At 42.6% G+C, this 16,634-nt stretch overlaps 1 protein-coding gene across 2 annotated transcripts in view; it reads left to right on the plus strand.

Moving 5' to 3' along the window:
- The window catches only part of kirrel1a (kirre like nephrin family adhesion molecule 1a), a 91,174-nt gene extending 74,540 nt beyond the window's left edge, over window positions 1-16,634 (plus strand). The window contains exons 8-15 of one of the 2 annotated variants that reach the window (XM_066723113.1): window positions 360-487; window positions 831-957; window positions 2,534-2,634; window positions 5,350-5,548; window positions 5,691-5,798; window positions 6,512-6,639; window positions 7,898-8,011; window positions 9,058-16,634. In XM_066723113.1, coding sequence (XP_066579210.1) covers window positions 360-487; window positions 831-957; window positions 2,534-2,634; window positions 5,350-5,548; window positions 5,691-5,798; window positions 6,512-6,639; window positions 7,898-8,011; window positions 9,058-9,675 — 1,523 coding nt within the window. In that variant the 3' untranslated portion in view covers window positions 9,676-16,634. The remainder of the gene's footprint in view (window positions 1-359; window positions 488-830; window positions 958-2,533; window positions 2,635-5,349; window positions 5,549-5,690; window positions 5,799-6,511; window positions 6,640-7,897; window positions 8,012-9,057) is intronic. The other variant, XM_066723114.1, reaches the window with a different exon arrangement.

Below are 16,634 nucleotides of genomic sequence, written 5' to 3' on the forward strand. Positions count from 1 at the left end.
TTTTTTCTTGGGGGGTGGGGGGGGGTTTCCAACATATATAATAATCTGTTATGGTTTGTGCCTATCGTTTCCCTGTCATGTCTTGTGAAGACACTTCATCCAGTATGGTGCGGAGATGCGTTCACAGAAGGGATGCAAACGAAACAAAACCAAAAAAAGAAAAAACAGGTGTGGGGGTGATTGATTTTGTTTCACAGTCATCACTCGTATTGATCGATTTCAAGGCAGGAGAAAAAAGTGATTGACAGATGGAGATCAGAGACCTAGTCTGCTGTATTTAATTTTACTCCACCCCAGGGCCTGCGTTAAAACCATAATTAAAGGTACTTAATGATATTTTCCTCTCTTCCTCTCAACAGTCGGGCCAGTGATTGTCGTGGAGCCCCGACCGACCGCTGTGGACACCGGTTCGGATGTCACCCTCAACTGCAAATGGTCGGGGAACCCTCCCCTCACTCTGACGTGGACCAAAAAAGGATCCAACATGGTAAATGAGGCTGTAACTCGCCCCTCTCTCCCACCTCACCCACGTCAATGGCTCTTAATGGGCTTGTGTGCATGGATTGCGTATAGATCTTTGCCAAACGCCTGGGCGAAGGCAATGATTTGTTCTCGTCGTGTCACATTTTATTTCCGTATTGTAAATCAAACTGTTACGACATCCCAGCTACCTTCAGAAAGAAATTGGCCTCTGAATGGATATTTTCTGAGCGCTGAAAGTGTAAGGGAATTGGTGACTTGGCAGCTGTGGTAGGACCTCAAAAACAAGAGTGGAACTTTTTGCTCTCCTTGTTGCTCAGTGTCTTTCCTTCTCTGTCTCTAACATACAGGTCCTCAGCAACAATAACCAGCTGTATCTGAAGTCAGTCAGCCAGGCAGACGCTGGGCAGTACGTCTGCAAAGCCATCGTCCCTCGCATAGGAGTGGGGGAGAAAGAAGTGACTCTCTCGGTCAACGGTACTGTTTCTTGTTCTGCTTCTCCGCAGTATGGCGTGTGGGGAAACTGGCCGCGAAAAAGCCAAGCTCAGTCCTCTTATCGAAAGGTCATTTTACTCCAAGTTTAAATATTCTACTGACACCAATAACTAATTAAGGCTCACAGTGTAGTGCAGTCAGCCAGAGCTTAAAAAAATAAATAAAGAGTTGGCAAGCTTGGATAACAAATACTTCTCATTGTATGTGTACTGTTCACAGCTTATTTAGCAGTTGCAAAATCATCTGTGTGCCCATAGCTTTGTTTTCTTTGCTGACTTTTGTGGATTGCGTAACAGTTCATCAAAAAAGTTGGACTAATAAGGACATATTTCTCAATTTTCAGTATGTAGTCTAAAGATGGGGCCTCTTCCAGTAACTCCTTAACTTCGCTTGCCAGCCCTTTATTCACATTTTCAATTTAGAATCATGTTTTCTTTTTCTTTCACTTTTTATACCCTCCAAGTTGTAAGAGAGAAGTACCAGACTCATTCCTACAAGTCCCTACACTACACAGATGCACACATCCTCTCCCACAATCACAGAGATTGGGACAATTGTTGCTGGGACATGAATGCATGTTTTGATGTTTCATGTGGGGGACAACATCAGTCATTCAGAAAGTTCGGACATCTAGTCTCACTCCTCTGTCTCTGGCCCTGCCAATCTTAGACCACAGAGATAAAGGCACCTATGCCAATTGGCCACAGCTTTCACATATAGATACCAGATGCAACCTGGTCAGCCAACCAGTACCAGGGATTACCATGCCAAATGAGCTATGGACCCCAGCTGAGTAGTGGTAAAGGTCTGGATGGCTTCAGGCTATATAACTGCAGATCCTGAAAACTCTGAGGCTTTTTATCTTGCAAGCCACTTGGGACGTCCTCGTTTACGTGTGTAACAAGCACCATGAAAGCATTTTTGATTCTATTTGTTTTTGGGGTTTTCTTTGTGCGTGACCCGTTTTAATCATTTCTGTCATGTTGTTCCCCTTTGCCTGTCGTTATCAAAAGCTGGATTTTTGAGATTCCCTTTCTTCCATCAGTACCGAGCTTGCGTACTGGCTGATTCGCATTTTCCAGGTTTACAGGGAATAACTGCACAAGGCGGGATGACGTGTCGACTAACCGAAACTGATAACCACAGTAAATGATGGGCAGCTAGGTTTCATTTTACTTGACAACAAGTAAATTCTTCAATAACAGCAATCCCCTCCACCCCCCCAATGTAACTAATTAAATAACCCTAAGCACTAAATGAGAATAACTTATTTTATTATAAGTGCTCAATAATCAATAACTAAATACCTTGAGTAAACACCCTTTAAATAATGTATAAAGGTATAACTTGGAGAGCTATCTAAATCTTAAGTTATCCCAAAATTATGATCTGGAAATGCCAGGCAAATCTAGAGAGTACAAATTTATTATGTTTTTAAATGGTTTGCAAAGCTTTGACAACATAGTTGGGTTGAAGTATGTATATTTTTTGTTTTTGTTTTGCTTTCTTTTTGTCTCTCCCAGTGCCATGCAAATCTGATCTCTCTCTGATTCCACAGGCCCACCCATCATCTCCAGTGATCTGGTCCAGTATGCTATCCGGGGGGACCGAGGCGAGGTCAAATGTTTCATTGGAAGCACCCCACCGCCTGACCGAATTGTGAGTGATTTTCTATACTGAGCGACATTCAACTCTTTTGTATTTGGCCAGGAGAACAGGACTAGTCAACGGTTTGGATTGAACAATTCAGAGCCTCTCTGTGAATATACGGAGGAGTTAGTGTGGAATGTGCTGCTTCAGAGGAAAGGGTGCCACCTACTGGTCCATTCACATCATATTGAGAAGCAAAAATCACAGACCTTGCTTTTTATACAAGTTCAAGATTGGGCTTTAAAAAGGTAAAGCTGCAGGACAAGGTGAAGCCTTCTCTCTTAAATCTTTACTGAAAAGAAAAAATAAATAAAACAGGAGCTTTAAGTGCAGTAAGTCCCCAGCCGAGCTCAGGATGCAGGGACTCGCTCTTTTGAGGCAGTTTATCACACCGCAAACCTGCATCTGCCAGACAATGAGATCTGTCTAAGAGGCAGGGACACATTTAGGCTGGCGAGGTTTTATTGATCTGGCCCACCGCACAACAATGGAACAAGCCCTGCTGATGCCACAGAGTGTCGAGGGACTTGTTTCGTGCAAAGCGTAAAACAACCCCGTCCTCTGTCAAACACATATATGGACTCGTGTGCTTACTGGGGTATCGCCATCTGGTGGCTGATCGCAACTCACTCTGGCATCCAATCTCCCCCAAGACATTTCCTATCCACACTCTAACCTGGCTTGGCCTGGCTCAGAATCGGGAGATCTGACCAGATCAAACCCCAGTCTACCTGCCCAATTACAGAAGCAAAAGTGTTTGTCATTGAAAAAAAAAAAAAAAGCACTGCACTGCCTTGCAAGTAACACCCACTGTAGATTTGTAGGCCTTGATTTAAAACCAGTGACTAGTCATACCAAATATATTGCCATATCTTCTTTTTGCAATAGCATTGAGGTGACTGTAAAGCAGGGCAATGGTTCTAATGCCCATTTTGAAATTGACTGATATTGTTTTCTGAAAAAGACTGTTTGGACCTTTCCATACAGACAAATCATGCTCAAAAGCTGTAATGGGTGTTCTGGTCAGACAGAGTAGCTAGAGAAGTATTTTTGTATTATATACTGTACAGGGAGGAATAGATGTACACCAAAACCACAGTGTACAGAATTTACAGGGGTGCTGTGTAGATGCTCAATTACGTTGTGCAACGTGAAGGGTAAAAATAACATAGAAACAACGAAAAGCTGGGGAGGCCAAACAGGGGCCAGAATCCATATCCAAACAGTCTGCTTCCATGTGCATCGCAAAACACATGCCTGGCCACATGCACACACAGGACCCCCCCCCACCTCCATCAGGCCTGGGTCCAGTGACAACGCATTTCCCAGACAGGTGTAGGATGTTAAGAAGTTGACAGTGTAAAGCCCTGAGCTGAGTAACAGCATGCGCTATGAAAGATTCATGCCAGGCCGGGTGCATTTAGCTTTCACCCTCCGTTCCGCGTGAATGTGAAACAAAAGAGCTAAGAGACAAGATTTCTATTGTTCCAATTTAGCACCGATTCGTCTCTGACGTCAGAGTCGGCCAGCGAGGCTCAGTGTAAATGGCTTCTTAGGAGAACTTTGAGCGGACAGGAGAAGCTTTCAATGCAATGCACATTTAAATTACTCATCTGTGATGCGCTTAACAATGTTTTGAACCTCATCTTCTGACCTCCTCCTAGTTCACAAATAGATCTAAATATGCATGCACTTATATATAAATGTTTCTGTAATCACCTCTCTCTCTCACACTATATACACATACACAAACAAAATGAATGTGTGTAATATAAATAAAACAAAATCTATATCATGGTTTCTAGTTCAAGGTTTAGTTTTTTACAAATCACAAATATATAGGTGTGTGTTTGTATATTTATATATATTCTTTTTTTTTTTCCTTCTTTCAAATAACTCCTGTAGTATGTTGTTTGCTGTTGTCATTAAACTAAACACAAAAACATTTTTTTCTCTATTAAACATCGATCTCACTTTCTAGCAATTTGATGACAGACGGGCAAATGTCACAAGTTCCCTTCTTGAATGGATAAAGCAAGATTGTGTAGTGTTCAATGCAGGATTTATTTTATTATTATTATTTTATCATATTGTCCTATTCCCCCTGATTCAAATAGGACAGATTCTCATTTCCAGGGCAAGTCCCTAATATTTCCTGTAATGTGCATCCAGGTGAAAGCCCAGGTCCAGCCCGTTTACGCACACATTGAACTGACTCCAGAAGCTGCAAGAATGGCCTTGAGCTATTTTGATTCATATGATCATACAGCATGGGGCTACCAGAGCATGACTGCGCGCGCTCTTGTCACATTAGGGCACAGACAAAGCACATAAATTGCATTAGTGCTCCAGACGAATTAAACACTTTCATGTTTAATAGAAGGGAAAGCAAAGCAGTCCTATGTATATGTTGGCACACCATTTTCTGATGCTCTATTAATTCTGTGCACAGATGTGTCCAGATGAACAGTTTTATTCATACTTGCACCCTGAAACTCTTTGGATTTATTGTTATTAATAGTAGTAGAGCTGGTTGTTATAGCATTGTTACTTGAGGTTCAGGAATATACGTTTACTTCCTTAAAAATTTGAAAACACTGTAAGCTTTGCTGTGAACTAGAGATATTTTTAGAATGAAAAGCCTCTGCTGAGAATTGACTCGGGCAGCAAACTGTGAGAGCCCACCTAACTACTCATCATTTTTCTTTTTTTGTGGGCTTCCAGGCTTGGGCATGGAAGGAGAAGGTCCTGGAGACGGGAACGTTGGAGCGCTACATGGTGGAGCGGGCCGACACGGGCAGCGGGGTCCTCTCCACCCTTACCATCAACAACGTCATCGAGGCGGACTTCCAGACGCGCTACAACTGCACGGCCTGGAATAGCTTCGGACCGGGAACGGCCATCATCCAACTGGAGGAGACAGGTACTGACAGGACAGCAAACATCAACAACATCAATGATGAGAAAGAACAACATACTCAGTTTGCCCCGACCCCCAAGCCCTTGACTTCAGTAGTGTGGTAATCAGCCCTCCCTCTCATGTTGTGTTTCCTGTTCGTGTGCAGAGATCGTTCCTGTGGGCATCATTGCTGGTGGTACCGTTGGATCCTCCATCCTTCTCTTCTTGTGTGTCATGGCTCTGGCACTCTTTCTCTATCGCCAGCGCAAAGGAAGTAAGAAGATTGTCTTATCTTACTAATGAATGTATACGGCCTCTCTCTCTTTCTCTCTCCCCATTTCTGTCCTGTGTCCCTGTACACGTCCGTGCATCCTGCATTCTGCCCACTTTCTTCACAGACAGACCCCTCAAAACCCAACGGCAGCCATGCTTTTTCTTTCGGCTCTGCACATATGTGTACTGAGAGTGTGCAGTTTGACCTGGACTGTCTTGCTGACTCCTGCTCTTGTTGTCCACCTCTTTCTTTATATTTCTCTCTATCCTTCTACCCCACTGTCCACTAAAGTTTCCATGTCTGAATTCATTCCAGGCCCAGACCTCACCTCTGTACTCTGAGCTGTTCTCTCTATTTCCATCTCTCTATTTCTCTCCCTCTATCCCTCCATCTCCGTACCCAGGCATTCCTGGGTATGTTGTGTTTGTCAAGAATCCTGGGAATAACCCAACTCCCGAAACTTGTCTCCAAAGCAAGAAATAATCCCTTTCTTTGTCTCTTGCCCCCCACCCCCTCCCCTACCTCCCTTCTTTTCCCCCTCCCCTACCCACATCCTCCACCCTTTCTCCCTCCCTCCCTCCCTCCCTCTCTCTCTTTCTCTCTCTCTCTCTGTTTCTCTCCCAGATGTTCTGTTGTGTTTCTCAGTGTGTGTAGGCAACGGTTACTCTCTCTGACATGTTGTGTGTTGTGCGTGTGTGTGCGTGTGTGTTCAGGTCGCAGAGGGGTGACTCTGGGTAAGCCAGACATCAAGGTGGAGACGGTCAACAAGGAGACACACAACTTGGAAGACGATGCTTCCAGTGTCTCGACGGCGACCCGCATGGTCAAAGCCATGTACTCCGTGAGTATCCAAGCAACTGATGGAGGGGCCACCTGTATGTCTTTACGGACACTGGGCTGTAACGTTTCTCTACACAGGGATCTTTTTTTCTAGGGGGATTGTCTTGTCTTAATATATAGGTATTGTCCCACAGCATCTACTTGCATGATGGGTCGAATGGCCTGTCCTACTTCTCTGATTAATTATGCAATCAAGAGTTATTTAAATGGTTTGGATGGGAGTTGCTGATGCACACCTGTTTTCTCTCTTGGTATATAAACAGTATTATTCCTTCCTAACTAAACCAAAGTACTGGAAATAGTTTAAACTGTTAGCCGAAGCAGACTGAGTTTCTCTTTAACAAACATGAAATATATATTAATCAGCAGATATGTTACGTGGTTAATCTTGTAGATAAATCTGCTGATGGATAAAAGTTGATTGTGTTTTTATTCAACTGCAAATTGTCTATTAGTTTCCTTCTTATACTGCTTTTGGTTGCAGCCACATTTAGAGGAAGTGTGGATTTGAGAAAATAAATACTGCTGTACTTTTGTACTTTTCACATTTAATGCACAAATCGATCAGTTTCAGTTTTGTGGGTTGGTGTGGGTGAAAAAGGGTGTCACATTGTGCACAAAGACTGTGATGTGTTTTGATGTCTCATAGAGAAAAATGAAAGGTTGTGTTCAGCCAAAAATGATGAATCATCAAGTCAGAAATTAAATGGATAAGACATTGTATCCACGTCTGCATTTGTAGACGGGGTTTCGTTTTACCAACAATCTCTTGTGGAAACCAATCAATAGAGACACATATAGGCTAAAGGCCCTACCCATTATTTCCAAGTTCCTATAATACGAAAGAGAGCAAATATTGAACAGTTTTCGTAGAATTGAAATGTACATCCAAGTCAGATTCAGTTCTTCAACAGTGGAACGTGCAAGGAGAAAAAATGTATTAATGGCCAATGTAGTGGATGTAATTTGTTACCCAACCCTAGCCCTATGGCTTACCTGATCATCCTTTAAGCTAATATTTGTTTTCTGGTTTACAGGCATTGGTCAGGGCTGTTTAGGGGACCTCACTTCCAGTTATATTGTTATGAAAAATAATAATGTGACCTATTCTTAACAAATTGCTGCTGTTTTCTAAATGTTTGCTATGAAGCTCTGTTTTTATCTCTTCGTTGCTGAAATGATATTTGTCTGTTTCCCTCCCTTCCCCTCCCCTCCCTTCCTCTCCCTCTGTGTGTGTTGTTCCCTCGTTTTGATGGAAGTTTCTCCCCTCTGTCTCTCTCTCGCCCTCCACCCAGCCCTTCAAAGACGACATTGACCTCAAGCAGGACCTGCGGACTGACACACTGGACACTCGTGAGGAGTATGAGCTGAAGGTCTGGAGTTTTAGACAATACCTTCCCTGACTCCCTCCTAGCATCTAGGCACTCCAGTGTTACGCTTCCCCATCACTCACAGTTCCACGGCCTTATCACACACTGGCGGTCTGCGTCCCTCTTTCTCCCTCACAGCCGCGGGGTGGAAATTGCCTCTAGAGACGTATCAGCTTGCCTGCCTGTCTCTGTTTTAATCCCAGCGTAGGAGGCAACACAGTTGAGGCCGTCCTCTTTATTGACACATCACACTACTTGTGTACTTTTTCACTTCCTAGATTGCCTTGATTGTCTCACACAGTCACAGCACGTGAAGCAGGCACCATCACTAACATATCACTGCATCTGTCCATCCATTTGTCCGTCCGTCTGCCTGGAATCTCTCCAGATTCACCGCATTGCCTGACCATCTATCTTACTGTTCCAAGTATATGCAACCTCTTTGTCTAACATATCTCTCTTCATGTCTGTCCACCAATCTGTCCTATTTCAGACATATCAAAGGTGTAAAACAACCAGGTGTTCAAGTAGCCTCAATGAAAGCAGTGATTTACACATTATCTATTACGTTCCTTTTTTTGCTTGCGAGAAGACTATTTCCGCATACATTTTTAATTCCCAATTAGCAGTAGCACCCCCCATTAATCTCACTGCTAGAGAATCATAAGCCCAGAGAGATCAATAAGATCTAAAGCACGTGTTGGAAGAAAACAACCTGAGCACCATGTGGGATTAAGATGCAAAAACACGCCTTGAGGGAGGGACAATTGCCAAGGTGTCACCCTATTGATGGGTGGCATTGATGCACGAGGTGCCCCCGGCGATGTTGGTGTGTGAGTGTCTTCCATCAGCGGATTGAACTGAACACTTGGGTTTCAGACAGAAAAAACAGAGGGCATGCGGTACTAATAAACCTAAAGCCGTGCCGTAGAGTGGTAGGATCTTTGCTGCCCAACTAACAACGGAATCTTAAAGTGGCCGCTCCATCACTGACTACCTAAAGTCTTAACTGACTAACCTTTGTGTCCTGTACATATCTCTCCTGACAGGACCCCACCAATGGCTACTACAATGTGAGGGCTGCCCACGAAGATACAAGGCCGTCCTCCCGGTCGATGCTATATGCCGACTATCGTACAACGGGGGGCCCCGGCACGAGCCCCGGGGGGCCGGTTACTGAGAACCGGGGAGGGGTAGCCGGAGCAGGGGGGCCCGCGACTACGGGCCGGGGCTGCTATGACCCCAGACCCCCTTCCCGGCTGTCCCACACCAGCTACGCTCAGTTCAACACCTATAACCGCCAGGCGGGGGCGCCCAACCCCAACCCGGTGCCCACCGCCGGCACCTCGGATTTCCCCTCCGACTGCGGGGGGACCATCCTGGACTCGGCCAGCCAGCTGTCCTATGAGAACTACGGAACGGGGCACGGGTACCCCCCAAGCACCGCCCCCACCTATGCCCCCTACAGGCTGGGGTTTGCCACCCAGGGCAACATGGGCAACCTGGAGAGGCTAGATCGACTGGGCAGCGGCTACGAAACCTATGCCCCCCCTCCAGTGGACAACACCATGGGCAAATATGGCACTGCCACCGCCCGCTTCTCCTACTCCTCCCAGCACTCTGATTTCGGCCAGAGGCACCAGCAACGCATGCAGACTCACGTGTGATGGGAATGGGGAGGCTGATTCAAATAGTATGAGAACAACAAGATTAGAGAAACAAAAAGCAAACAAAAAATGAATAAACAGAGAGGAACCCAGGTACCTAACCAAGAGACAAGTAGCTGTGATCATCGGGTTACATGTCCATAGAAATACGCCCCCCTCCCAACTCCTTTATACCCTTCTTGCCCCCCGCCATCCTAGAGTTCCCAGTGAGAGGGGGGTGTCGAAAGAAGTCAGATAATGCCATTCCAAGCGCTAAAGCTCGAGAGTGGATGCGCTACCCTTGTTTAGTGCTCTCCTCCAGAGCAGCCAGCACTGACACACTTTAAGCACGTATATCTGAGATGCCCAAAGAGTGGCTGGCGCAAACCCCACGACAGGAACCAGGTCATAAAAGCTGATCTGTGGACTTGCAGACTGATAAACGAAATGAGGGCGACCGCTTTTCTTTTCCATATTCAGGTCCGACTTCTCACCTTCCATTAGAATTTTATTTTATTTTTTTAAATTACAATTTCATCGTAATTTCTTTATTTTTATATTTACGTTCCTGGCGTCTGTAACATCCAGGTGTATTTCCCAAATATCATCCCAGCTCCATTTTGCGGTTGGTGTTTTCATGGTTCGAGGCGCACGTGATTTGAAATCGATCAGCAAAGCACTGCAGAGCTTTCAGCGCTGAATCTAAACCGGGGTATACGAGGGACATACGCTGAAGAAGACAGAAGTCGAAACATTTGCTACCTGGCTACATTTCTTCCTGTTTTCATTTGACAGTCTGTTTTTTTCTGAAGCCTATGTGGTAGATTAGGCCTAAGAACAGACACATTCTGCTTATAAGCATCCACAAACCCTTATGCCACTTTCTTTCCTCATAACTTGAAAACAGTCGTAACCCGAAGCAAATTCTTTTACTTTTTATGATTTCTCCCCACGTATTGTTTAGCTTTAATCAACGTACAAGAGCGATACAATCACATGAAACGGAATGAAGGATGAGTGGACTGATTGAATACAGTGCCTGTGAAAGGTGGTGGACTGATGCTGTTGGAGACCTGAGCCCTGTCTAGTTGTCTTGTGTCTTTGTGTCTTTGAACCCTCATATATATGTCTGAGCCTCTAAACCCACAGGGGGAAAGGTTAGAAATCTATAATGTTGTCCACAGTTTTTTGTTTTGTTTGTTTGATTGATTGTTTTTTTAGCAGTACCTGAAAGAGGTAGTTGCAACTGATGCCTGAGAAAAAACATTAGAAGCAACGTGCATTGGCCCAAGTAATGTATTTCATTATGATCAGCTTTCCCTTCGATTCTTCATTTAATTTCCTCTTCTGTTTGACTGCTGGTCCTGGGGGAGCTCTTTAGCCTGCAGGTTGCAGGTTCAAATCAAGGGTGCCACCAGCACACTGTGGTTTGGGGCTTCCAGAGGGTGAGAGTGTCTCACAATCTCTTTTCTTTTCGGCAAGTGCAGCAACCCAACTGGTGTGCTTGTTTTTCTTTGTTGGTGAAGGTGGAAACACTTTTCTGGGGCTGGATAATTGTCTATATGTCTGTCTGTCTGTCTGTCTGTCTCATCTGTGTAATAAGGGCTATACAATCATGCATTGACAGTCAGTCCACACCTCTCCGTTATTTACTGTAAATATGAATAATTGGTAGAATAGCTGAATTTCCCAAGAAAAAGAAAAAGAAAACAAACAAAAAAAATGATATTTTTTAAAGTATTCTATTGTTATTGTATAGTTTACGTGTGAGCACCTGCACATAGACATACACACTTGTAGAGCTATAGGCATTATAATTCTCAAATGTAAATTATACATACATACATAGGTATGTATTCTTTTTTTTTTTTACACAATGGGCTACAGCAATATTGGGCTACAATGGTTACAAGCGTCATTAGGAATGCATCTGCCAATAAGATAACCACAAGATTAGTGTGTGTTTTACATAAAATAAAGCTGATTGAGTGGAGATCAAATGTCTTTACACAGTAACTTGGGACGGTATGTATTTGTAGGCTCTAGTTAGTGGGGCTAGGATTTCTGAGGCAAATCTAAAATGGATGCTTCAGCTAATATATATATATTTTAACGAAAGCCTGAAATGGGAGACCCACTTGAAATCGGTCAGAATGTTCTTCTTAAACATTTTTCCTAAATGATTGGGACACAAGCGCTCTGGCATTGGGGACAAACTTTTATTTTTTATTGGATTGTATCCTGCCCATCTTACAATCATTGGTTTCTGACTTTGCTGTAGCTCTTCACCTGCACAATATAATAGGGGATGTTTATATATATATATATATATATATATATATATATATATATATATATATATATGTACGAGAGAGGGCATGTATTTTTGTACTGAATTCTGGACCAAATGTAAAAGGCAGAAAATGGTGTTTGTAGAAAGGCTCATTTTCACGTGAAGGAAAACTCCATTTCTGATAGAGATGGAAAAAAGCGCCATTCCTCTAGAATGGGAAACAGAAAGCCAAAATGCATGCATACATACCAACATACTTACATACATACCAACATACTTACATACATACATATGAACCGAGTGCTCTAGTGACAATGCTGTGGATTGTTTTTCTCCAGATGTAACACTATGCATGGAAGAGGTATTTTAACTTGACGTTGATATGATGATGACTTTCCTTTACTTTAATACTTAAGTAAGAGGTGTGCTTTATAAGCATATCTGGAGCCCTGGATGATCCTATGTGAAATTAGCATTTAAGTACATATAGCCATATGTAAAGAAACTGACACCCAGGTGTTGCCATATTGGGTCATTCTGCTGTGTGGTTAAAAGTCAATGCAGGCTTTATATATCAGAGCCACAATGGCAGTTTTTTTCCAGGTCTGCTGTGTTCCTTGTTTGTGTGGCTGGTGACACCTAGAGGTGAGTTGCAGATAGCACAAATGTCCAACTAAAACCCAGCCCTGCATCTTAAAATGGCTTAGTATTGTCCCCACTGAAAAAAATGTATGAAAAACAATAGTTATATAGGGGTTTGGCCTGTTGGGTCTCATTCCCCTCATATGAAATATGCAAAAGACATGTTTATAGACATGACTGATAGGGATAAAAGCACAAGGTAAAATTCGGGGGCCAAGTAGACAACCTTTTAAAGAAGGTTTGTGACACTACCACAGAAACACAGCACTTTCTCATAGTTACAGCTGCACCATTTACAAAAACGTACCTGAGTCATACACCATTTCTCAGTTTGTAATTCTAGAACATTCCTTTATTTTGTTTGTTTTGGGGGTTGGTTGGGGGGGTGGCGGGGGGTGAAAAAGAGACCAAAAGACTGTGTGACCAAACTTCAGCTCTCGATGCCTGGAGCAATGGAGTTGACTTGAGGTGAAAATGGGTTTTTGTTGTGTTTGGAAGGAAAGACATATACTGTATTTGCAATGCTTAAACTGGAGATGTGAAAGGTGTGGCTGAAGTAACATGGAAGCGTGGTGATCAAAACACGAGTATCTAAATCCTTTGTTTCATTTTTTGGGAGGGATTTGTATCAAACCCTGGTGAGTTTTCATAAAAATGGAATTACTGCATCGACGAACATTGTTATAGGCAAGGTGGAAAAAATATACCGTACTCTGTTACTCATCATTGTATACCTAGGTGTCTGAAGACAATTCTGCTTCTTTAGAGCCTGTCACATTCATTTCATGTTACAGTTCATAGGGGGAAATATTTTCTCCCCTATTACTGTTCAACAAGAGCTTTATCAGCTTGGTCACCCTCACTGCACAGGTGAGTGCTGTCTCTATAATGTTGTCGGGAAGCTGAACAGTATACCTGTTTCACACGTGACCTTAATGAGAATTAACCCCCGGCCCACTTTAGCTCGAAGTTTCTAGCCAGGTACTGTACTGTATGCGTACTTATCCCTTTATCCTTCTTGTGTTGGTACCTTCAACAGCAGCAGGGTTTCGTAAAGTCTTTCAGCACTCGATTGTCAGCGTAGGAGGCCACAATGGGGGAGAATCCGATAACAAAGCTGCATTCCGGAGGTCTCTCGGGAAGCCCAATCCTGGCCTAGGCTGACCTGCTCTGTTAAAAACGAGCCTTGTCTACTCAGTATTTCACATTCTTTCCATTTGTACAAGGCCAGCAATTCCCCTCTAGCCAGCGCCTGCCTAGAACAGAACACAAAACAGAATGATACGACGATTGATCACAAACAAGGCATCCTTTGTTTGTTTTTTGTTTTTTTTTCCCCCCTGCACAAGGACAAAGACAGCCTCTTGACAATCCCTCAGGATAACTTGCAAAGACTTTGCTGAGAACCCCCAAAGATTGTGCTTTGCACCAGTCATTCAAAAAACAACATATAGAGGCTGTTAAGAGCATCCCGTCTGGGTTGTCGTCTGTGACAGTCAGGTTGTCCGCAGGCTCAGATCAGTATACCAGGGCCCGAGATTGTGTCCAGCTACCCATGAGTGTATGACGTCAGGGTTCAGGGGATACAAAAACTAGCCGTGGCAATCTGAAGTGCCGTTGACTCCATTCCCATTCCGTTTGCGTCGTTCGGGAGGAGGTGAATTGAGTTTTATGGCTGAGCACATATTACAACGGAAGAGATACATTTAAAAGGAAAGAGTTTTAATTCTAGTTTCTCTATGGGGAAAGTCAAGAATTCAATAAATAAGTCAATGTCATTTTCTTATATATAATTTTTAAACTCATTTATTAAATGGCTGTTTCAGGTGCCCCAGTCCAGTTGCAAGTGCAGTTTGTGTGGCAGGGAATGTGCAACCGAGCACTTTCTTGCAACTTTCAAATAGGGCGAATTGGGGGGGGTGGCAGGGCAGCTTCTGGGTGTTTTCTTATTTAAATTTTTGACATTGTTCACTTCACTCTTGCTGAGTTGACTTGCGTGCGTTAAAGCAGGTACCTGCAGATATAACCTTCTCTTAAGCCAACAACTTCCAATGTTTTCTGACATCTTCCAGGACCTTGTAAATACGTCACCGACATTCCCGTTTTCTTTTCGGTTTCGTTTCTTTTGTTTTGTCTGTTTTTTTTCGAAAAGTGTACTGTTCCCGTTTATTATTATTTTATGGTAAATATTATGACTATGTTTTATTACTGTTATTATCGTTATTATTTTGTATTCTGAATGACGAAGACAATGAACAAAAAGTGGAAAACAAACAAAAACTATAAAAAATGACCTGTGTACATCTGATGAAAAAAAAAACATAAAAACGAACAAAAAAAAAGAAATATTTATATGCACTACTATACTTTTGTATTATTACTATTGGTACGACGCGTGTCTTGAAGAATTTTCTGTATATTGAATTTACTGTTACGTTGTTGTTATTCGGGCGTGTTTTACTGTAAGCGACAAAAATGAAGCTGTAATTTTTAATGTAGCTCCACTGCAACCACCAGCTTTGGGCCTGTTTGCATCCTGAGCAGATCTCAGATGTGACACAGGACCCATTTATCTTTTCGAAGGTGAACTGAGAGCGCCACGTCGCTCTGTTAGACTGTTCAAGGAGTGCAGTGTATTGCACAGAAGGGTATCTGGGCCGGCACAATATTTTTGCTATGCTGATATTTACTACAAAACACATTCATGTTAATGAGCAGAACTGTGGTGGAGTTAACAGTAACCCACACACTAGTATCGAATGCAGTTGCAGATTTAGGAACTGTGGTCTATGTAAGCACAGCTGTCTGTACCTGCCGATTAGGTAGCTCAGTATATTGGGTACAGCAAATTGAATACCCATAATACTCTCCCACTACACACACACAAAGGATATAAATGCCTTTGATATTCTTGTGAAGAAAATGAGATGCTTTAATAAAATAATCTGTTGAAGGACACTGAACTTTACAGCCTCATTCGCTTACAGTAAAAAGTCAATAAATCAAAAAAAGGAAAAATATGTATTTCGTTCAATGGTTTGTCTGACCATAGTTTAGAAGCATAAGCAATACATGAGGAAGTGCTACAGACAGTTGGACAGAACAGGGCAATGTTGTGAGTGTGGCCTTATGTTTAGAAGAAGCAAAAGATTCAGAAGATTGAGTCCTTTTTCGGATGGGGAACTGATCTTAGTTGTACACGGTTTCAAAGACTCGCATTCCTGCCTACAAACACACACACCTCGGAGCATAAGATCATTAGCTGCCAGTAATGAGTTGTTTTGGCATCATTTCAAGCTTTGATTTCATTTCAAATGCCATGTAAACAAGGTACTGTGATGCAGCTGTACTTCTGCTGGAGATGGAAAATGTTTGCCCTCATCTTATAATGATAACTATGGAGGAGAGACATCTCAATTAGGCTGGCTGTTGGTGCTTTTGGAAGAACTGATTTGTGTAACGCAGCCCACACTGGTGTGCAAAATTAAAAACTGAACCTGCAGAAATCACATTCTAACTCCCCTGTATTGTACTGTATCACAAACACCAGTTGGCTATTTTAAGATTCAACTAGAGGGGTAATTCTCACACTACAGGAGAAAAAAACGGTAGCAAGCAGATTGCATTTTAGTTTGGTCACCAAAAAAGGACTCAATATTCTGAAATGATTGGAAAAAAGAAACAAAAAGTAATAAAATGGCACTTCTTTAAATCAAACAGTCACATTATTTTATTTCTTGTTTTTTGTTTGTTTAATTTGATTTTATTTCACATTCTATGTATGCACCTTTTAGATGGATCATTATTTTTGTTTGTTTGTTGGTTGGTTTGTTATTTTCAAATTGATTTGATTTTTTGCTCGTCTTTCCAGTATCTTAACCATAGGAGCTCAGTATGGACTCTCTTTTTCTGCTCAGTTTATAAGATACTGTATGTTCTCATAAAGGAGTGTCTTTTATTTTATTTTATGATATTTTTTTCAAAATGTATGTAATTATTTTTCCACGGTATTATAAAGAAAATAAAACCACTGGTTTCTTAAGAA

This window comes from Amia ocellicauda, chromosome 14, assembly GCF_036373705.1.
Source record: "Amia ocellicauda isolate fAmiCal2 chromosome 14, fAmiCal2.hap1, whole genome shotgun sequence".
NCBI classification, from domain to species: domain Eukaryota; kingdom Metazoa; phylum Chordata; class Actinopteri; order Amiiformes; family Amiidae; genus Amia; species Amia ocellicauda.